Source organism: Gossypium arboreum, chromosome 4, assembly GCF_025698485.1.
Source record: "Gossypium arboreum isolate Shixiya-1 chromosome 4, ASM2569848v2, whole genome shotgun sequence".
Taxonomy (NCBI): Eukaryota; Viridiplantae; Streptophyta; class Magnoliopsida; order Malvales; family Malvaceae; genus Gossypium; species Gossypium arboreum.
In genome coordinates, this window is record NC_069073.1 from 3,073,965 (window position 1) to 3,098,466 (window position 24,502).

Genomic DNA, 24,502 nt, shown 5'->3' on the forward strand with positions numbered 1-24,502 from the left:
TGTGATCCACCTCTCTCTCCTGGGAATTGAACTTTGTGTGATTTTTTAGTACGATAATTTACAGGCTTCCAACCCTATTGGAACAACAAATAGAATTCCCTTGAGCCTGCTACCAATTGTCCAAAAATCAGCTTGGAAGACATCAGATAAACACCCGGTCGAAGAGTTGATTGTCTGTTATATTATAGCTCTTTAATGTTGAAAAGTAGAACAATTCACTCTGACTCAAGCCCTATCAGCATCTCCCTTCACCTCCAAAAAGAATTCAGAAATTTCATGAGTGGGTACTGTATAATTCATGCAGTACTGGTTTTAACAAAACGTTAAAACATGAAAATATCATCGTTGTTAAATTAGAAGCAATAAAATAGCAGAAAAAAGGGATGAACAAAGCAATATATGAGACTTGTAGTTCAAAACTAAATGAATGTTTTATGGAGTTATGGTACCAATTCCAAGTTTTGTGATATCACAGACATGCAGAACATGATTATGTTTCGGCCATCAGTTTTAAACACTATCTACATATTTTGGAGTAGAGACGAATTGATCAATTTCTCAATAGAAATGCTTACTTTTCTATCCATGGATTCAGTTTGCAAACAGAGTCTTCAAAGTATCCATTCCCAAACTAAATCCTGCAAAATTAAAAGAAAGTTTTATATGAGACTATACCAAATAGACAGGGAATACTAATTATAAGATGGACTGAGAGAGAAACGGTACTTTTTGTATCAGAAGCCTAAAGAGGCTGAGTTGTGGTTTAAGATATTGAACTTACCTCAGATCATTAATAAATATTCCTGGAATGTGGGAAATCTTGGACCATTCAGGGCCACTCTCCCTCTCACATCTTGTATCTAATTGAGGACAACGTAGAATGCTAATTTCTTGTAATTTGGAGAGGCTTCGCATGACATCTACAGAAGGCAGGTACATGAGTTTATTGCATGAATAGATATACAGATGGCTTAGAGAAGAGAGATTCCCCAACCACTCCGGCAAAGCTTCTATTCCTTGAAACTCTTGTATCGTCAAAGATTCAAGGGCAGTGAGGAATTGAAGTTGGGAGGGAAGACTCTTCAGCTTTTCCCAACCAATCAACACTAGAACTCGAAGGGAGGCACTGAGATATTGAATGGAACTGAGAAATGGGAATTCCTGCAGCTCTTCTGAGAAACCACCAATGGTTAATTCTCCCAAGCAATTAAGCCTACCAAGGCTGTCATCTGGAATCCATATCAGATCAGGCAACCTTAATATTCTTAGACTGCAAAGGGAAGTATTGGATCGAAACATATTTGGTAGCAGAAAACTCCATCCTTCCCCTACATTCTCCAATTTTAATTCTGTGAGAGAAGAGAGTCCATCTAAACTTGGCATGGGCTTTAAATTAGGACAACCAAATAGATGTAAATATTTGAGATAAGTGGAGGTAGATAATCCGTCTCCAATCTTGCTTAATTTTTTGCAGCTGGAAATGTTAACTTTTTCAAGAGATGAACATCTTCCGGTTATCAGAAGAACTTCCAACTCATTGCAGCTTTGAATTGATAGATTTTGAAGAGAGGAAAATCCTTCCAATTTTGGAAACAAACTTAAATTAAAACAAAAATTTAGATCTAATATTTTGAGAGAAGTGGAGGTAGATAATCCGTCTCCAATCTTGCTTAATTTTTTGCAAAAGAGAATGCTAAGCTTTTCAAGAGATGAAAATCCCCCGGTAATCGGAATAACTTCCAACTCAGCGCACCTTTCAATTGATAGATTTTGAAGAGAGGAAAATCCTTTCAAATCTGGAAGCAAACTTATATTAAGATGATATAGATCTAATTCTTTGAGACAAGTGGAGGTAGATAATCCGTCTCCAATCTTGCTTAATGCTCTGCAATTGGAAATTCTAAGACTTTCAAGAGATAAATATTGTCCCTTTAATGGAACACTTTTCAACAAGGGACAACGCCAAATATTCAGCTCCTCCAAGCAAGGAAACATGACCGTCTTTGTGGCCGCCATTGCTGTCCATTCTTCTAGTCTTTCCATCCGACTTAAGGTGAATTTTTTCAATGCAGGAAACACCTTGATCACCTTATTCATATCATCAATACCTTGGTTGCAATAAAATTCATTACCCATGCTTTTCACTTCCCGCAGATTTCTCAAATTAAGAAACTGGAGATTCTGCAATTGGCCCAGAGGTGGAAGACTTTCACAATTGCGGCAATCGAACAAATTCAGCTCCATCAAATTGTTAAGCAAAAACAAACCAGAATCACCAACAGGTCTTAACATCCATGAGGGAAAGCTGTTGCCTTCATAACAGCTAACAGTTAAGCTTTGCAAATTTGAGTGGGGTTGGAGACTTTCCATCACTTACTCATTGTTATAACCACCAATCCCCTCAAAATCAAATATCAACTTGCATAATTTTTCTTTAAGGTGTAGATTTGCTCCATTAGCCTCTTGTTTGTTTCTAACAAGCCCTAAACGGCATATCTCCAATTCTCCACGGAGTTCGTTTAGGGATCCTAACTCCTTAATTGAACGCCCCCTTTGTGAACCCACAAAAAATACGGGTAATGTTTGAAGACAAGTTAGGTTTCCAATATTATCTGGTTGACGCTTTTCACTAGCAAAATACAAGTGCTTCAAGCTTATCAAATTCTCCAATCCATCCGGAAAAGTGAATTTCACAAAAGAATCCAACAGCCTCAAGAGCCTCAATGTTTGGAGATGGTAAAGTTTGGTTGAGGACTTGGGGAGTGCTTTGATACGAGTCCGTGAGATGTCCAAATACCTCAAGTGCTTCAATTCTCCAAGGGAATCTGGCAACGCAAAAATATAATAAGAACCGACCAACTTTAGGACTCTTAATCTTTTGAATTTGAAGCTTTTCGGTAGCTTCTTGAACACATTAATCTCTGAAAACAACGAGTATAATTTCGGAGCAACTATTGTCAACATTCTTGGCAATGATTCCCCATCACATCCAACATTGAGATGACGAATATGAGAACACTCATTTGTGATGGGACTGGAATTTTCTTGGAAAATCAAAGCATCAAACTTTGACACAGACAAAGATAAATCATGCACTGAGTCGTGCATCTTGAATGTGAGAATATTCCCGCAAGTGTCCCTCGTAACATCTTGGAATAAGGAATTTGATAAAAGTTCATTCAAGTATTTGTTACCATTATCCACCATTGCCATAGAGCTGCCAAGAAATCCTTCAGCCATCCACAGTTGGATCAATTCCTCTTTTTCAAAGCAATAATCTTTAGGAAACATGGCACAGTACGCAAAACATTTCTTCAAAGATGGAGAAGACAAATGATGGAAACTTAGTTTTAACACACTTTCCACTTCTAATACACTTTCTGTTGAACCCCAAACACCATTGGTTTGAATTTTGCTCATTAACCCTCCAATAACGTTGGCTACCAAAGGCACACCTTGACACTGCTTAGCAATTTCTTTTCCAATAGGCTCTAATTCGTGAGATATTGGAGAGTCTCTCAGTGCATGTTCTTTAATAATGGACCAACATTCTTCGTCTTCTAGTCTTTCTGGTTGATGCCATTGATCCGAACGTGCTTGCACTGTTGATGCTACATCTTCTTTGCGTGTTGTCACAATAACTCCGTTCCCGCCATTTTTACTGGTTCCTTCCAAACAAAGCTTTAGATCCTTCCATTCCGTAACATCCCATACATCATCAAGTACAAGAAGATACTTGATCTGATCCTTTCCTCCTCTGGCCCCTTCAATCTTCTGCTTGAGTTTCTCAACCATTGCATTCTTATTTTGAGGAATTGAGATCTGATCATTAAAATGCTCTAACATCTCTTTTAAAATCCTCTTGACATCTAAATGATCAGAAACACACACCCAGAATTTGACATCAAAAAGCATTTTCACATTCAAATCATCATACACCAGCTTTGCTAAAGTAGTTTTGCCAAGACCTGCCATACCTACTATAGGCACAACAGAGACAACCTGCTTATCTTTGGGATTGACTAACAGGTTAACTATTTTTGAAACATCATGTTTCCTTCCGACCATGTTTGAGTGACCGCGGTAGGATATTGTCTCCACCTTTGGTCCTCCATACGCAGGAACTGGAGTTATAGGATCTCTAGCTCTCTGTTGGAGACCAAATTGACTGGCCAAGTTGTTAAGGTCATCCAGTGATGTCAGGATGGCCTTAATTTTATTAGCCATCTTGAGACGAAATAAAATGGAATTTTTAGAAGAAAGGAAGTCGAGTACCTTCCTCCGAATTTGGTTCCGAATCTCCACTTTCCTTCGGAGAATTTCATAAGCAAACTCATCAAGGACATCAACAGCCTCATAAGCAACATCTTCGAGCCTCTTTAACCATAACTTCACCGACTTATTCTTTGTTTGCTTTTCCTCTGCATCTTGCAAGAAAGCTTCGATCATTCCTAGTGTCTCACCGAGTCTTTTCAGCTGTTTCTCGAAACCCAATGCAAGGCTGATTTGATCAGCGGTAATTGAAATAACTTTCGCTACCGCTTGGTTCACAACAGCACCCAAAAGAGCTTCTGCCATCTTTGCGTCCGTAGTCTGAAAGGTTTGAAATGTCAGGAACTAGAAAGCGAAAAGAAAATCCCACACAAAACAAAGAAGATAAGAACAAATTTGTAACTCTGGAAATTAAAGCAACGATTACTGCATGTGTAAAGGATGATACCAAGTCTGGGAAATCAAAAGGAGAAATGAAATGAAGATGAACTGCTTCCGGTAAAGGTCAATTGAATTGCGTCCTTTTTTATGAAATATATGAAACAAGTGGTAGTAGGATGACAGAAAACAACGTGCATTATTTTAAATATTTTGGCATCAGATCATTTTGTTTTTTTTTTAATCAAATATGGCTCCTATTCCAAGCAATATATATATAAATTATATAAATTACGCTGCCACTTGACCTAATGGTTATCAAATAATGCTAGACAGTCTGTGGAGAATCTAAATGTTTATAATATGTGAATTGACTAACTGCAGAAATCAATAAAAATGCAGTTACCTCCCCCTAGAAAGCTTCAAGCCGATGAAGAAACTTGGAAATAAAGAAAGACTTCTGGAATGTGAGACATCTTGCACCAGCAGGAAGCGGGTCTGCTTGCCTCATCTTTCATTTGATCAGCCACAACTGTGACTTTTGGTCTTAATTAAAGTGATGAGGCATTCTTAGATTTTTAGATTTTTATGGTTTATATTTAAAGTTTGTAATCACCGCTCCAAACAATAAGATCTCTATAATTGAAGTGCAATGTGCATTTTTATTGCACTCAACATTTATTAGTAGAAACTTAAATCTGTATGTTTTCATGTAAAATATTTAACTTAAAATATTTTCTACATTTTCCTATGTTTGTTTCACATAAAACAACTTAATCAACGGAAAATGACTTATAGGTCAACGTAAAATAAGCCACTTTTCCTATAAAATGACTTACCCCTTGAAAAGCGTAAGTCATTTTTCGGAAAAGAGCTCCCCGATAGATAATTTTATTTTTATATAAAAATTAACTTAAATCAAGTTTAATATTATTATATTGATAATAAATTTTATTTTTATTTTAAAATATTTAAAAATATTAAAATATTATATTTTTAATATTATTAAACATACATATTTAATTATTTATTTTAGTCATATAATAAATTATTAATATAATAAATATAATTTATTATTTTAATAAATTATTTAATATTTTAATTTTATTTTAAAAATAATAATTTTAAATAATATCAATAACATATTATTGAAAATATTCAATATTAATATTTTAATAGTAAATATTCATTACAATTATACATATATTAATAATAAATGTTTTGTAGTATCAAGATTAAAATATATCATAAGTCTATGTACACTTCACAGATTTGTAATTTAGTTTTTGTACTTTTATTTTCAAGAATTTAGTCCCTTTACTTTTCAAATTTGAAAATCAAGTCCAAGTGTTGACATCATTAATTTTTTGTCAATTTTGTTGATGCTCGGTAATCATGTAATTAAAAATTGACATTGTAATGAACCTGAATTTAACATAATATTTTTAATATATGTCAAAACAATGTAAAATATAAAATTATAGATAAAAATAAATTCAATTAAACAACAAAAAAAGAAAATCTCAAATGTATGTTTGTTTAATTAAAACAACTTTTATGAAATATTTTTAAGAAATCTACCAAACAACAGAAAATATTTTACACAGATTCATCCAAACACCAGAAAATATTAACATAGGCGAAGAATTTAGTTGTTGAAGATTATCTAACTGAGCCTAAGAATGACTATGCTTCTTCTCAAAAGCGATTCAATTTTAATGCCTTGAAAAGTAATTCGACTCGAACTCGAAATTAAAAAAAAAATCTAGTTGACTCGATTAACTCAATTCGAATAATTCGAAATTCAAACTTTTTTTTCAATTTTTTCAATTTGAATCAAATTTTTCTCACTTCTGATAATATATAATACTTTGAAAAATTTTTAAAAAATTGTCGATTTCTTCAACAAAATTAAAGATAATTTTTGAATGAGTGGACTTGCTCAACAAAATTAAATATAGTTTAAAATGTATAAATACAATGCTAACTAAATATATTTTAAAAAATCCAACATTATTCCAACAAAATTTGTTTTAAAAAGATTGTTATCTAAATAAATAAATAAAACTATCATTTCACATTAATTATTGGGTAAATTCACGATCGGTTGTTCAACTTTCATAAGTTTTCATTTTAGATATTGAGAAATAAAAATTTTAATTTTAGGCATTGTCGTTAGAAACCATTTTCATTTTAGTCATTGTTGTTAAAAATCGTTTTTATTTTAATCACTCACTATTTATTCAATGTTATTGTACACTCATTTTAGTTACTCAATTAACTTTAGTAAATTTTCATTTAGGTCACTTATTTTATTTTATTTTTTAGAATTAATTCTTTTTAGTAAAAAAAATACTTGGATTTATAAGAAAAACTTAGGTTAATATATATTAAGAGGTTTATATTTGAAAATGAAGACATATCTCCAAGCACATGATTTGTGGAATGTTGTAGAGACTGATGCTGAACCACCTCCATTGAGGGCCAATCCCACCATTGCACAAATAAGGCAACATAGTGAAGATTGTGCCAAGAAGCACAAGGCTATGGCTTGCCTGCAAAATGGAGTATCCGATGTGATTTTTACTAGGATAATGACTTGTGACTCACCAAAGCAAGAATGAGAAAAGCTAAAGAAGGAGTTTATGAGGTCAGACAAGACAAGGCAGCAATAACTGATCAACCTTAGGAGAGACTTTGAGAACTTAAAAATGAAAGAGTCAAAGACCATCATGCAGTACTCTCATAGTCAACAACATTAGGCTCCTTGGTGATGATTTCAGTGAGAGCAGAGTTGTTGAAAAGGTCATGATAACTCTCCCTGAAAAATTTGAGTCAAAGATCTCTTCATTGGAGGACTCGAGGGATTTATCAACTATCTCATTGTCTGAGTTGGTAAATTCTCTATATGCATTTGAGCAAAAGAGGGCCAATAGGCAGGAAGAGCACCCAGAAGGAGCTTTCTAAGCAAAGGCCAAAGAAAGCTCAAGTTTAAGCTACAAAGGCAAAAAACCATGGCTTGACAAAAGGGAGAAATCAAAAAGGGACGTTGAAAAAAAGAGCTTTCCACCATGCATTCACTATAAAAAGACCACACATTTGGAGAAGATCTGTTGGCATAGACCAAATGTTCAGTGCTGGAGATGCAAACAGTTTGGTCATGTTAAGAAGGTGTGCAAGACCAAATGAAAGGTATAAGGTCAGCAGCAAATGCAAGCTAAGGCTGATGAAGACCTTCAAGCTCAAGAGGAGCATGTTTTCTCTGCATCTTGTTATGCAACCTCAAGCAAAATTAGCAAGAACTGGTTAGTTGACAGTGGTTGTTCTCACCATATGGCTTCAAATGAAAGACTGTTCAAGAATCTTGACAGAAGGTTTCCTTCCAAAGTTAGAGTTGGAAATGACAACCTTATTGAGGCCTAAGGCAAAGGAGATGCAGTGATCAGCACATATTCAGGTAACAAAGTTATTTCTGATGTACTTTATATGTCTGACATAGACCAAAACCTACTTAGTGTTGGTCAACTAATTAAGAAGGGTTATTCACTAGTTTTCAAGAATAACTCCTGTGTTGTTGAGGATTCATTTGGTCAAGTACTGGTTACAGTGGCTATGACTGATAGGTGTTTTATGCTGGATGTAAACCAGCTAGAAAAGAAAGCCTATACTAGTGCTACTGACACAGCTGGTTTATGGCACAAGAGGTTAGGCCATGTCAGTTACAAGTCACTTGGTTTGCTGGATAGATTAAATTTGGTTGAAGACATGTCGAAAATTAATGTCAGTGATGATGTTTGTGAAGTTTGCCAGCTTGGTAAGCAGGCAAGACTGCTTTTCCAGTCAATAAGGCATGGAGAGCTCGAGGCAAGCTCGAATTAGTTCACACTGACATTTTTGGACCAATGAAGTCTTCCTCCTTAAATGACAGTAGATATTTTGTGCTATTAATTGATGATTTTAGTAGATTTTGCTGGGTTTATTTTTTGAAGAAAAAGTCAGAAGTAGTTGAGGCATTCAGCAAATTTAAAGCCTTAGTTGAGAATCAATCAGGCTGCAAGATCAAGGCTTTGAGATCAGATAATGGTGCTGAGTATTTGTCTGAGAAGTTTCAGAAGCTGTGTGAGTAAGCTGGAATTCATCATCAACTAACAACAGTTTATACTCCTCAGCAAAATGGAGTATATGAGAGGAAGAATCGAACAATGCTTGATATGGCTAGATGCTTACTGTTTGAAAACAGGCTACCAAGCAAACTTTAGGCTGAGGCAGTGAATATTTCAGTGTATCTGCTCAACAGGCTTCCTACTACTGCTGTTGATGACAAAACTCCTTTGAAGCCTGGCATGGACTCAAGCCTACTGTTTCACACCTGAAGGTGTTTGGTTGTATTTGCTACATTCTTATTCCAGCTAAGAAAAGAACCAAACTTGATAAAAGATCTATACTTAGGATCTTTGTTGGTTATAGCAGCACCAATAAGGGCTATAGGGTATTTGATCCCTTAACAAAGAAGATTTTGGTGAGTAGGGATATGAAGTTTGATGAAGAAAAAGTTTGGAGTTGGAGTGATACAGATGCAATTTTGAGTGGAGAAAATCAGCTAGACAACAGTGTAGAACCAGATGAAGAAGGGCTAGCTGATGAAGACGTTGATAAAGAACCTGTGAGAGGCACCAGAACTATTGCTGACATCTACCAAAGATGTAATGTTGCAATACTTGAGCCTTCAAACTTTGAGGAAGCTGCCAAGAACAAGAGTTGGAAGAAGGCCATGGAAGTTGAATTGGAAATGATCCACAAAAATGACACTTGGGAATTGGTTGGCAGACCTGATCATAAGAAAGTCATAGGTGTCAAGTGGGTGTTTAGAGCTAAGTACAATGCTAATGGCTTATTGAACAAGTACAAGGCAAGACTTATGGTGAAAGGCTATAGTCAGTAATATGGCATTGATTTCATAGAGACATTTGCTCCAGTAGCAAGACTAGACACAATAAAACTTATGTTTGCCTTTGCTACACAGAAACAATGGAGAATTCACCAGCTCGATGTCAAGTCTGCTTTTTTCTCAAGGAAGAAAATTTTATTGAACAACCAGAGGGGTTCAAGTTTTCTGGTGAGGAAGACAAAGTTTACAAGCTGAAAAATGCCTTATATGGTCTGAAGTAGGCACCAAGGGCCTAGTATGACAGGGTTGATGCATACCTGTCTAAGCTCAGGTTTGACAAAAGTGTTAGTGAACCTACACTTTTTTTATAAAAAAGTCAGAACATAAAACTCTTCTGATTGTCTTACTTTATGTGGATGACTTACTTATGACTAGAAGCAAAAAAGAGTTGATTAATGAGTTCAAGGTGCAAATGCAAGAAGTCTTTGAGATGATAGATTTGGGAGTCATGACATACTTCTTGGCATGAAAGTGAACCAATTTGATCAAGGGATCTTCATTACCCAACATACCTTTACTTTGATGATTCTCAACAGATTTTGCATGTCCAATTGCAAAACAATCAACACACCAGTGGCTCAAGGGGAGAAGCTAACTAGTTGTAGGAATCAAGAAAGGATTGATGAGAAGGAATATCGAAGCTTGGTAGGTTGTTTGCTTTACTTAACAGCTACTAGGCCTGATATTATGTATACTATTAGTTTGCTATCCAAATTTATGCATTACTGTGATGTTGTGCATTTTAAAGCAGCAAAGAGAGTTCTCAGATATGTAAAGGGAACTTTGAATTATGGAGTGAATTTTGAGAAGGCAAAAGAGCTCAAATTGATAGGGTATTCAGATAGTGATTAGGCAGAGTCCATTGATGACATGAAAAGCACCTCTGGATACTTTTTTACTCTTGGCTCAGGAGTTTTCTGTTGGAGCTCAAAGAAGCAACCAACTGTTGCTCAATCTACAGCTGAAGCAGAGTACATTGCAGCTGCTGCTGCAGCTATTAATCAAGCCATTTGTCTTAGGAAAATTTTGTGTGATTTGAATGAAGAACAAGTTGAAGCAACTGAGATCAAGGTTGATAATTAGTCAGAAGTTGCTATGGCCAAGAATTCAGTTTTTCATGGCAAAACTAAACATTTTAAGATTAAGTTTCATTTTGTTCGAGAGGCTGAACAATTGGGGGAAGTGAATCTGGTTCATTGCAGCTCAGAAAACCAGTTTGCTAATATTTTAACCAAGTCTCTCGGTGCCACACGATTTGATGTTTTGAGAAGAAATATTAGTGTTTGTTGCATACAGCCCAAGGAGGAGTGTTAAATTTTTTTCCTGCAATGCAACAGCAAACCAGCATCCAAGCCTAACCAGTGCAGGAACAACTTTTGTTCATTTGTAACTTGATTTAGTTTCTTTGTAATATGACTTCAAGTTAGTAGGAGTTATTGTTGTTCATTTATGTTTAATGTAATAGCTGATATGTCAGCTTCTTTTGAGTGTAATTTTAGCTAAGCTTAAGTCATGTATCAGTGGTAGCAGTTAGATATTAGGTAACTATCTTATTTTATTGTATCACATATACTTTAGCCGGATGAAATAGAAAGTAAGAAAAATTCATTTCTTCCAAAAAATTTTGTTTTGTTGGTAATTTCTTTCTGCAAGACTCAAGTCTTTGAAGTTCAAACTTCTTTCATTCTTCATCGGGTTTATTACTTTGTTGCTCTATTTTCAGATATAGCTTTATAATTCATCTGGATTACTTGTTTCTGTTTTCCTCCTCTGCTGTTAAAACCCAACAATCTTGAATGTGGGACAGATATCTTTGAATACTGATGGAAAAAAATCGAGCATGCCCAATACTGTGTATGTGCACTCGGTCTTCTTTCACTTCCAATAAACAATAGTTGGTAATTATGGCCAATCCAATACCATAATATATCTTCAATCAACACAAAATAAAACACAATAATCACAAGCGGCAAATTAAACAAGACAAACAATTTTTACGTGAAAAGCCCCTTCAAATCAAAATGTAAAAACCATGGGACTTAAAAATCCATTCTAAAGTTTCACTATACTCAAAAGGTTTTTCTACAAAATCATAATACAAAGCCACAACAAAGAGCGTACAATTCTAACAAAACTATCAACAAATAACATCAAGCAAACTAAAGAGAAAAGTTGAGAATATTACCCAAATATGAATACAATTGAAAATAAAAAACCTAAAGCTACAAAATCTATATAAAATTTCGCCAAAGGACATCGCCAAGATATTCGCATTTGGACAGTTCGCCAGATGTGCTCGCTGTTAGACTATCCACCATGTACTGTCCGTCACATGTGTTCGTTGTTGCATGGTTGGTCATCTCGCAACATATTTCATGAAAGCAATAGCGAGCTTCTTATGAATACCCTGGAGCAACTAGACAAGTTTTATATAGTGCAAGAGTTCCATCTGGATTCTTTTTAATTTGAAACAACCACTTACATCTCACGTGCTTTCTATTTGATGGAAGCTCTTGTAAAGTCCAAATGCCATTGTTGATTAAGGCTTCAGGCTTAAGCTTAACAACGTCTTACATTCAAGTTGTTGCATAGCTTCACTAATAGTGGTTGGTTCAGTTGAAGCTAAAAACACTTATGGCTTGAATATACCAGCCTTCCCCTTCATAGTCATAGAATGGGTATTTGTGACAAATGGTTTAAAAGTAAGTAAAGAAGGCTAAGGTTCAATATGTATTCTGGGATGCATTTTGAATAAGTATTAAGCTGAGCTTAGAAGATGACACACGGATTGAGGTATGTAAAACATATATTGAAGGAATTTGACTCAGATTAAAAAGCATTGATTGAAGTATGGAATTGGATGACCATGCTTTATCTTTTTGTCACCTTCTTTTTATTATTTTTGGACTACATTCACTCTCAACCTTAAAAATCTAATCAAATTATTTTTTTGGATTGTTAAAATTTTAAGAGCAATGATATGATAATCCGCATGTCAATTTGTGTAAATGCTATAGAAATTTAAACTTATAAATAAAAATAATAAAAGTTCATAAAATCTTAAAAATAATTATAAGTGTCAATAATGAAGAACAGACTACTATACAAACTATTCATTAAAATTTTAACACTTTAGTCAACTTTTCTATCCAAAGAAAAGCAAATTGACTAAATTTTGAACGTTGAACTAAAATATTTAAAAAAAAAACTTAAAACCAAAATAGCAAAAGCAGTAACCGAAAATAATAGGAATGTGATAATGCTTTGCTAGTTAAAATACTATTTACCAAATTTATTACAAATAGTAGGATGTCGACCGTAACTGAAAAGTATGAATTTGACATATTTTTAGGAACCACAATAAAGTTATTGATCATATGACTAAAATTGTCAACTTAAACTACAACAACTTGCATTTATTTGAAAAACTTTTGATCTCTGTCGAAGAACTACTTAATGATGATTTTGCTACTAAGTCAAATGTCTACCATTGATGTTTTCTTTACCTTGTAGTCGCTATTTTGTTGTATTTTTCTATTGAATTTTTTTTCTTGGATGTGCAAGTTTTTGCTACAAAATTTGTGGCCAATCCATGAAATAAATAATTGATTAAGTGACCCAAAATTGACCTAAATTCAATTAGATTATAAATGGTTTTGGAAATATAAATTATATCCTACTAGCTTAAAAGATTATGACCCTAAAAGATATAGTAATAATATTTTATCTATATCTTTTCAAAAAAAAGTAATATTTTATCTATAAATTAGATTTGTTTATTAATCGGGTTATTTCTTTAGGTTTGAAAGTCTAATCAAAATTTAGAAGAATCTGGTAAAAATATTATATTCGAAAAATGGACTTGAGTAATAAAATTAGACCCGTTTAAAATATGGGTTAAGCTTATGATTGAATCTTCAAGCCTGAGCTCGACCTGGCCCAGTCTATTTTGAGTTTATAATATTTTATAGTATGTTAATTTTATAAATTATGTAATTTAGATCACATTAAAAAATAAATTTATACCAAATATATAATACTACCCTAATGTCAACATTAAAATAATGTTAAGATGACTATATAAAAAATTTCAATAAATAAAATATATATAATTATTAAATATTAAAGTCTTATTATATAAATTTTTTAAAAAATTAAAAATACTATAGATGGATCTAAAATGGGCTTTGGTTAATTTTTTGCAAATATGGGTGAGTTTAGACAAAATTTTAAGCTCATATTTCGGGTCAAGTCATGCTTAAATTAACATAAAATAAGTTAACATCATACTTAAGCCTGACCCATGAACACCTCTACTATAAATAAATCTACAAAGAAAATGAAATATTTAATAATATAAATATGTGGATAATGTAATATGGTATAATAATTAGTATATAACAAGTAGAAGACCATTTTCAAATGTAAAACTAGTTTGGCATAAAAACTCGTGCTGTTTTTAACATGATCACCTTTTGCTCCCAAGTTGAGAGTAGCTGTAGCTGTATTAAAAACTTTTGAGAGGCCATTGGATCTTTCCCAGATGCTTCATATAACTAACAAAAAAATGCAGACAAGGAAGTTGGATATCTTGAATGTGGAGCAATCTTTGACTATTGATGGGTTGAAACCCAATACATTCAACATTGTATACACGTATAATCAAATTATTTTAAGAATATTAATCCAGTTGAAAAAAAATTGTATTATAAAGACATATATCTTTCAATAATTTTGTAATTATTTAAATTAAAATCTTGGAAAAAAAATAAAATGCATGAGTGATAAAGTAGGTAGACATAAAATTCTTTGAATGTGGATTCGTTCATTGGTGTTAATTTATATAATTTTTTCCATTCACTACATAATCTAATAATATTAAATTCTTTCTGTTGGGTGGCGGTTGAGAACGACGCAAAATTGATTTCTTGGACAAAGATGAGGCTTGCTGAATAATACTTCAATTTTCTTTTGAAGAAAATTTAAAATAAAAAAGTAGTTGTTCTATGTAAGGGGACCAAAATTGATGTTTAATTATTTTTATGTAGATGTTAATTAATTTTTGTGGTAAGATAAAGTGGAGAATAATTTGAAGAAACAGCTTTTGTTTGGATTCAATAATTGAATTATTAATTTTTTTAGGATGTCTTTTTTCTATCTAAATCTTTCAACTTGATTGTTTAAATCTTCTTTGAAATCAGGTTTTTAGATTCAAACTTTAACAATAAAATTGATTTGGTCCACTTAATTTTCTCGTTAAATAAAAATATTAATATTAAATAAAAAATTAACATTTTCTATTGTTTGATCTTGATTGACGTTAGGTTGAATTGGACATATTCAAATTTAAAAACTATAGTGGGTTCAATCCATGATGAGACCCATCAAGATGGTAGTAGGAAGCAAAGCAATCTACAGCAATGGTCAATGAGATTGAAAACAATATATGAAATTTCCTGGACACTTCATCGGTGAATCTAAGAAATTAGCTCAAACTATTTTTTTTTTTACTCTGAATTAATTGTATATATATATATATAATTTATAGAGTATAATATATTTTACTGTTGCAGAAGTAAATTACTAAAATTAATTAAAAATTGTTGTTAATCTAAATATTTTGTTATGTCATGTATGTTCTTTAGCTAAATATCATATTGCTTGAGAAATAAATAATAATAATAATAATAAAAGAGGTGCTTGTGACAAAGTTGGTAAGAAGCCAAAACATTGTTATTCTAATTAATTGATTCAAATAAAATTAAAGATAATGATAAATAGTAATGCAATTTGTTGAGTCTATCATAGCATTTAAAAAGAATGTGGGCAGAAATTAATTTTATAAAAATAAATATTTGAGAAATTTAGGCTATTAGTCAATTATATCAAATCATACTAATAATTTATGAAAAGAAATATCAGTTGAAATATGAAATTCTGTATGTTTCATTGATGAAGGCCATTGTTTTCATCAAAAAGGCTAGGGCTAAATGAGGAATATAACAATACATAAATGAAAATCTTTAAAATTTGCATATTTCACTAATTTTCTAATTAGGAACATGCTTCCATGACCTTTGATTTTTTCTATTTGTCTCTAAATAGCAACTATTCATAATAATTAATGCAGATTTATTTATAAGGTCCGCATTTGTACGTCTATACTTTCTTTATTATTTCTGGCTGTACAAAGTTTGGATCCTTCTAATTATCTGCAAACTGAATCTGGGTTTACTGTATTATTTTGTCTAGATTATTACCATTTCAATTTTGGTAATTTAATGATTTTTTTCAATATAATAATTTAAATATGTTACGAGAGTAAAATTTTAGTCTAGCAAACTATGCGGCCTTACGTGATTTTTTTACTTCAAATCTGCTCAAGTCAATCTAACACTCGAAAAGTAAGAATTCTCTTGGAAATTCTATAAGAGACCGAAAAAATATAACAAAAGCGAACTCAAAACGAAATAGCAACGAGAGAATTGAAAAAGTCATAATAAAGTAATGCATACCAAGTGCTTGAGTAAATATTCTCTTTAGAAACCCAATCCTGTCTGGGCCTAAACAAACCAAACCAAACCAAATAAAAAAATAATCCATTACCTAAATTATAAAGCCCAAAAATTAAAAAAACCTTAACTGCCCAAATGGCCCAAACACCTAAACAATTTTCAGGAAAAAAAAAAAAGGGAACAAAAACTCTAGTCGCCGCACCCTAAATCCCTAGCCTATGCTACCGCCACTCCTAACTTTTGGCACAACCAACTCCTCTGCCACCGTCACTAACTTCAGAGGCACCTGCAAAAAGAATGAGGTATTCAAATTACAATATTTATTTTTCAGCCAAAACTATCCAAAATAATATAAAATAATATATTAATAAGTTTAAAATTAAAAAAATATTTTTAAAATAAATATTTACTTTTATCAAACAACATAATTATATTTCAGTACTTATATTTACTTATTTATCAAATAAATTTTTAATATAAATTCAACATTTATAAAATTTAGCACTAAAATTCAATACTTAATTTTTAGCAATTAATTTTTAGTTTATCAATACACCTTAAATTTATATATTTTATCATATGTATAATATTTAAAATCGAAATCTCTAAAAAATGAATGTCTTCAAATTTTACCACATATTATTTAATAAATATAATATATTTTATTTAATGTATTTTTATTTTAAAATAATAATAAATCCAAAATTAATTGTTATGAAAAACAATAAATGAAAGAAAGAACAAAGGTGTTATAATGAAAAGAAAGGTAAAGAAGAAGGATGGGAGAGAGAGCTAAAACACATTTAAGAGAAAGCTAGTTACAAAGCACTAATGGATATAGCCTATATATTTGGGCTATCTAACTATTAACTAATCACAACTAACAATCAGTTAGGTTTATTTACACTCTATTATTTCCCCGATTCTTTGTTCTTTTAATTCTTGATGGTCACAAAATTAATTATAAATACGATAAAGGCAAACGCATCTATTGAATAATAGTATAGTTACGGTGAGTAGACATATCGTATCCACGAGGACTAAAATTATTAGTAATTACTGTTTTCTTATTATTTAGCCAACAATTTAGAGTGATGAATTTTAATTTAAAATTACTAAACTAATTTAACTAAGAACGCAACAGAGAATGAATCAAGAAAATAATCAAACATTAACTAATGAGAGAAATAATACCCAAGAAATAATTCATCTAGACTTCACCTATTATTATGAATCTGAATTAAACGATTTATTCACTTGGTATCTTGATCCGTAGTGTAACACCCCACGCCCGAAACCGTCATCGGAGTCAAGCTTGAGGTGTTACTAAACTTATCTTACCTTTTAAACATCTCTAAACCACTTATTTTAATTTTCGGAATAAACTATTTTTCTACGTCATGGTTGCTTAAAAATTCATTCTCGAGTTTCAAAGCTCGAAATTAAGATCCGTAAATATTTCCTAAAACTAGACTCATATATCTATCTACTAATTTTTTTCTAGAATTTTTGACTTAGCCAATTAGTACAGTTTATTAGTTAAAGTTACCCCTGTTTTAGAATTCGACTGCACTGGCCTCTACTCACTACGAACTACTTTTCTCTCTGTACAAAAATCATATGACTATACTGTTTATTTCTATTAAAAATAGATTCAATAAGGATTCTAACCATATAAAGTACACCACCTAATTATTTTTTTAAAATTCAGGGTGAATTTCTAAAGTTGGAACAGGGGATCCAGAAATCGCTCTGGCCCTATTTCACCAAAACTCAGATACCTTATAAAATACAAAACATTTACCTGTTTTACTTATTCCATATGAAAATAGACACTACGAGCTTTAATTTCATATATTATTCACCATCAACCCATGTCTCTACAATTTCTTTTGATTTTTCAAAATCACGTTATTTCTGATACTTGAATCTGTTTTTAAGTTACTTTCACATTTTTCTTAGTTTTCATGTGATAGTTACTACTTAATCATACATACTATTAAACATGTATATCATCAGCCATTCTATTAGTTAATCACTAGCAAGTATTAACGCATCATTCATTGATCATATCATATCAAAAGAACCCAAGTTCCTATACATGCCATACACAAAACGAAACGTCTAACTATACCAATGTGATTTCTTCGATAGTGTGATCGGTTTCCGACGTTTCCTTCGATCCTCGAGTGGCTTGATAAAAACTATAAGAAAAAGAAAATAAAGAGAGTAAGCACTAGGCTTAGTAAGCTTACAAGCAAATAAATTTCAACATTCAACATAATGAATAAATATAAATAATGTCACCTAGCTTCATAAACTTTCTTTACATTCTCATTTTCTACCTCCTTCTTTACTCACTTACCTTCTTTCTTACCTGACCTTTCACTATTCATAAATATAATCTACCTTCCCTTTTTGCTGATAATTCACTGTAATTTAACGTATACAATGACCCGTTGAATCACTCGGAATACTAAGGATACTAGGGTCATTCCTATCTATCAATATCCTACCAATGCCATGTCTTCGACATGGACTTACATGAATTATTCCTGTCTCCAATGCCATATATATATATATATCTAATATGGGCTTACATGGCTCATTCCTGTCTCCAAAGCCATATATCTGATATGAACTTACATGGCTCACTTCTGTCCTATCCTGTCCTGTCAACCCTAATATCCTAACATTCCTAAGGTTCAAACGGGGCTTCTTAATGCTTTTTCTTTGTCTTTTCGCCTTTAATTCGACTTTAAATATTCAAAGAAAATAAGTATATAAATGCTGGAAATTGACAATAATAATGTAAAATAAAAGAATATTGCATTTATTTACTGTAAACTTACCTCGATACAAAATGTGACTAAACTTTACAATTTAGTCCTTTACTTTTTCTTGTCTCCGATCTACTCTCGAATTTCGTTCTTCTTGATTATGGAGCTTGAAAATTGAAGAAACCCTAGCTATGGAGAGAGCATAAATTCGGCAGCAACTAAAGAAGATGATAACAAATTTTGTGTTATTTTTCCCTTTTTAATTCATTTAATATCCAAATGACCAAATTGCCCCTCCTTACTAAACTTTAAAAAAATTTCCTTCCATATCCTAATTTTTGTCCATGAACTTAAAATTGGTCAAATTGTTATTTAAACCCTCCTAATTAATATTCCAAAGCAATTTCATACTAAAAACTTCTAGAATGCAAGTTTTGCAAATTATTCGATTTAGTCCCTAACCTCAACTTAAGCACTTTATGCATAGAATTTCATCACGAAATTTTCACACAATCATGCAATCATATCATGAACCTCAAAATAATAATAAAATAAATTTTTCTACCTCAAATTTGTGATTTCGCAACCACTGTTCCGTTTAGGCCTTATTTCGGGATGTTACATTTCTCCCCCCTTTAGGGATTTTCGTCCCCGAAAATTTTACCTGTGAAGAGATTTGGGTACTGTTTTCGCATAGCCTCTTCGAGTTCCCTCGTCTACCCCATGTCTATTCCATAGTACTTTCACAAGTGCAATACTTTTGTTCCTTAATTGTTTTACCTCTCGAGCTAGAATCTTTACCGGTTCTTCACCGTAAGTCATGTCTGGTTGAATCTCAACCTCTATCTGAGAAATCACATGTGACAGATCTGAACGATAACGACGTAGCATAGACACATGAAATACATTATGAATCTTCTCTAACTCAATCGGCAAAGCTAACCGATATGCTAATGGTCCGACTTTCTCAATCACTTCAAACGGTCCAATAAAACGTGGACTTAATTTGCCTTTCTTGCCAAATCTGAGAACTTTCTTCCACGGGAATACTTTCAAAAAAACTTTGTCATCAACTTGATACTCAATCTCTTTTCTCTTCAAATCTGCATACGACTTTTGTCGTCATCGAGGTCGCTTTCAAGCAATCTCGATGATTTTACTTTCTCTTCGCTTCCTTAACTAGATCAACCCAGTAAATATGATTTTCCTTAAGCTCTATCCAATACAAAGGTGTGCGACATTTACGTCCATACAAAGCTTCATAAGGTGCCATCTTTAAACTCGACTGATAACTATTATTGTAGGCAAACTCTACTAATGGTAAATATTTTTCCCAAGCGCCTTAAAATTCCAAAGACACAAGATCTAAGCATATCTTCAAGTACACGAATAACTCTCTCGATCGACCGTCGGTTTGAGGATGGAAAGCTGTACTAAAACTCAACTTAGTGCCCAAAGCCTTCTGCAATTTCTTCCAAAACCGTGAAGTAAATCTTGGATCTCTGTCTGAAATGATCGATAATGGTACCCCGTGTAGTCTGACTATCTCTGAAATATACAACTCGGCCAACTTGTCAAGTGAATAATCCATACGAACTGGGATAAAATGAGATGACTTCGTTAACTTATCAATTACAACCCATATTGTATCCTTCTTTCTTGGTGTCAACGGCAATCCTGTCACAAAATCCATAGTAACTCGTTCCCATTTCACTCAGGAACTAGCACAGGCTGCAATAAACCTGAAGGTACCTGATGTTCAGCCTTTACCTGCTGACAGATCAAGCATCTAAAAACAAACTCTGAAATGTCCCTTTTCATTCCTACCCACCAGTACATTTTCTTCAAATCATTATACATCTTTGTACTACCTGGATGAATAGACAAAGAACTACTATGTGCTTCCTGTAAGATCTTTCGAATAAGCTCATCATTCTTCGGTACGCATACCCTATCTCTGAACATCAAACAACCGTCAGAACTGATCTGAAAATATGACTCTATATCCGACTCACACTAATCTCTTTTGGCTAACAACTCACTATCAATTTTCTGAGCTTCACAAATTTCTTCAAGAAACATCGGTTTAGCTCTCAACTCAGCTAAGATAAAACCATCATCTGATAAGGCTAGACTAGTATTCAAAGCTCTTCATGCAAATAAAGATTTCCTACTCAAAGCATCAGCAACAACGTTTGCCTTACCTGGGTGATAATCGATCACTAGCTCATAATCTTTAATCAACTCTAACCATCTTCTTTGCCTCAAATTCAAATCTTTTTTAGCCATCAAATATTTCAAACTTTTGTGATCAGTGAATATGTGGCACTTCTCACCGTACAAATGATGTCTCCAAATTCTCAACGCAAAAATAATGGCAGCTAGCTCTAAATCATGTGTCGGATAGTTCTTCTCATGTGGCTTTAACTGTCTAGAGGCATAAGCAATTACCTTCCCTTCCGCATAAGTACACAACCAAGTCCATTCATGGACGATCATCGTAAATCACAAACTCCTTACCGGTTCGGTTGTACTAAAACAGGAGCTTTAGTCAACAATGCTTTTAACTTGTCAAAACTCTGTTGACACTACTCAGTCCATTCAAACTTGACATCCTTTCGTAGCAATCTTGTCAGCGGGGTAGCTATCATGGAAAATCCCTCTACAAATCGTCTATAATATCCGGCAAGACCAAGAAAACTTCTAACTTCTGATACATTTCTAGGAGGCTTCCAATCAACAATGGCTGAAATCTTACTCGGATCGACCTTAATACCTTCACCGAGACAATATGTCCAAAAAACCAACTTCGTAACGTAACTCACTTTTCTTGAACTTGGCATATAAGCGATTATCTTTCGAATCAGAAAAGCGTTCTCAAATGCTCGCATGCTCGGCCTCATCATGAGAATAAATCAAGATATCATCAATGAACACAACTACAAACTTATCCAAGTACGATCTGAAAATTCGGTTCATTAAGTCTATAAAAATGGCAGGAGCATTAGTCAAGCCAAATGGCATCACAAGGAACTCATAATGACCATACCTAGTCCGGAAAGCAGTCTTCAAGACATCTGACTCTTTAACTCGCAACTGATAGTATCTGGATCTCAAATCTATCTTGGAAAACACAGTAGCTCCCTTCAATTGATCAAACAGATCATTAATTCTAGGCAATAGATACTTGTTCTTTACTGTTACTTTGTTAAGTTGCTGATAATCTATGCACAATCTCATCGATCCGTCTTTCTTTTTCACAAATAGCACTGGTGCACCCCATGGTGAACTACTGGGTCTTACAAAGCCTTTATCTGTTAATTCCTGCAACTGAGCTTTCAATTCTTTCAATTCCAACGGAACCATTCTATAAGGAGCAATAAAAATGGGTGTGGTACCTGGAATCAACTCAATACCAAACTCAACTTCTCTAACAGGAGGCAAACCTGGTAGTTCTTCCGGAAACACATCGGGAAACTCACATACCACAGGTACTAATTCAATTTTCAATTCTGGATCTTTAGTGTTTAACACAAAAGCAAGATAAGCTTCATACCCTTTTCTCAAACATTTCTGAGCAGACATAACAAAAATTATGGGAAATAAACTATCTGACTCTTCTGAATTAACCCAAAGAATTTCACCATTTTCACACTTCAACTCAATGAATTTCTTTCCACAATTCACTATCACATCATGTGTAGTCAACCAATCCATACCAAGAATCACATCAAACTCATCAAATGGCAATAGCATGAGATCAGCCGGAAAACAGTAGCCTCTAATCATTAAAGGACAATTTCTACATACTTTATCTACTAATACATGCTTGCCTAATGGATTCGATACTTTAATCACAAATTCTGTAGATTCTATAGGCATACTTGTACTAGACATCAATTTCTTGCAAACATATGAATGAGTTGAACCCGGATCAATCAAAGCAATGACATTAATATTATATAGAGAAAATATACTCGTAATCATATCGGGGAAGGATGCCTCTTCGCGTGCACGAATAGCATAAGTCTTTGCAGGGGCTCTAACATCTGGTCTCACAGCCGAATCTCTTGAGGTACCTCTGTTACTTGCTCCTATTCCCGGTTGCCTCGGTGATCTGCCTCTAGTAGGAGCATTTTTGGATCTAGCACTCTGTGTTATCTCTCGATTAGCCACCTCTGGACATTCTCGTACAAAATGATCTGGAGCACCGCATTTATAACAAACATTTCGTCTGCCCGACAAGGACCATAATGAAGTCTACCACACCGTGAACACCCTGATCTACCCTGTCCAACATTACCTACACTCGCAGTCGAGGTGTTCAGAGCCTTCGAATCCTTAAATCTGCTGCCTCTATTCTGACTAGAATACCCGGTTGAGAAACTAGATCTGGTAAAAAACTCCTTTGGCCTTTTGGATGTAGCCTGGAATGACCTGCTCATCTGTCTCTTCTTTGTATCTTGTGTCTCTGTCTCAACTTTGCCTTTTGTTTTTAATACTCCTCGCCTTTACTGTGCTCTCTCAACTAAAATAACAAACTCTTTTATTTCTAGGACACCCACTGACAGTCGGATATTATCATTTAGCCCATCCTCAAACCTTTTACACATAATAGCCTCTGTGGACACACATTCTCGAGCATATTTACTAAGCCTGACAAATTCGCGCTCATAATCGGTCACTGTCATATTACCTTGTTTCAATTCCAGGAATTCCTTTCTCTTCTGGTCAATAAACCTCTGACTGATGTACTTTTTACGAAATTCCTCCTGAAAGAAATCCCAAGTGACCCTCTCCTTTGGTACAACTGATACTAATGTCTTCCACCAGTAGTAGGCTGAGTCTCTAAGAAGTGATACTACAAATTTCATACATTCCTCGGGCGTACAAGATAATTCGTCAAAGACTCGATAGTATTTTCTAACCAAAATTTCGCTTTTCGCATCATCATCTTTTGTTGCTCGAACTCTTCGCCTTGTTTTTCGATTTCATCAACTGGTGGATTTTCTCTTATCACTGTACCTGTGACTGGGGGAGCTTGAGCTACATGGGTAGCCTGAGAATCATGAGGGGGTGGAGGTCTAACTACCGGATCCGTACGAACGAACTCGGCAAACAAATCATTCAAAGCTTGGAAGAGAGCTTCTCGAGTCACTCCTCCTTGATTAACTGTTACTGGCCTATTCTCAGATGGCGCTGCCCCTTCCGCGGGAGCATGGGCATTACTTTCTACATCATCATCACCAGCTAGCTCGGGATCCATTACTATAAAACAAAATATTTAAAAATCGTCAGGAGTCGTCACACTATCAAAATACAGGTATGGCATGTATAGCTAGACTTTTACTCACACTAACTATTCCGAGAACCGACTAAACCTACTCTGATACCAATAAATGTAACACCCCACGCCCGAAACCTTCACCGGAGTCAAGCTTGAGGTGTTACTAAGCTTATCTTACCTTTTAAACATCTCTAAACCACTTATTTTAATTATTGGAATAAACTATTTTTCTACGTCATGGTTGCTTAAAAATTCATTCTCGAGTTTCAAAACTCAAAATTAAGATCCATAAATATTTCCTGAAACTAGACTCATATATCTA

At 33.6% G+C, this 24,502-nt stretch overlaps 2 protein-coding genes across 3 annotated transcripts; both read right to left on the reverse strand.

Annotated features, from left to right (window-relative positions):
* Positions 1-631: 631 nt before the first annotated feature.
* LOC108458862 (disease resistance protein RPV1-like) lies at positions 632-2,370 on the reverse strand. Its single transcript, XM_017758261.1, has 2 exons — positions 782-2,370; positions 632-638 (listed from the first exon to the last, which is right to left on the reverse strand). Exons 1-2 carry the CDS (start codon positions 2,368-2,370, stop codon positions 632-634), a joined length of 1,596 nt encoding a protein of 531 aa, XP_017613750.1.
* On the reverse strand, positions 1,789-4,890 carry LOC108458863 (putative disease resistance protein RGA3). Of its 2 annotated transcripts, none has more exons than XM_017758262.2 (2): positions 4,721-4,890; positions 1,789-4,593 (listed from the first exon to the last, which is right to left on the reverse strand). In XM_017758262.2, exon 2 carries the CDS (start codon positions 4,576-4,578, stop codon positions 2,374-2,376), a length of 2,205 nt encoding a protein of 734 aa, XP_017613751.1. In that variant the 5' UTR covers positions 4,579-4,593; positions 4,721-4,890; the 3' UTR covers positions 1,789-2,373. The 2 variants fall into 2 exon arrangements, with proteins under 2 accessions (XP_017613751.1, XP_052882841.1); XM_053026881.1 differs by having other exon boundaries at positions 4,700-4,890.
* Between the last annotated feature and the right edge of the window lie 19,612 nt (positions 4,891-24,502).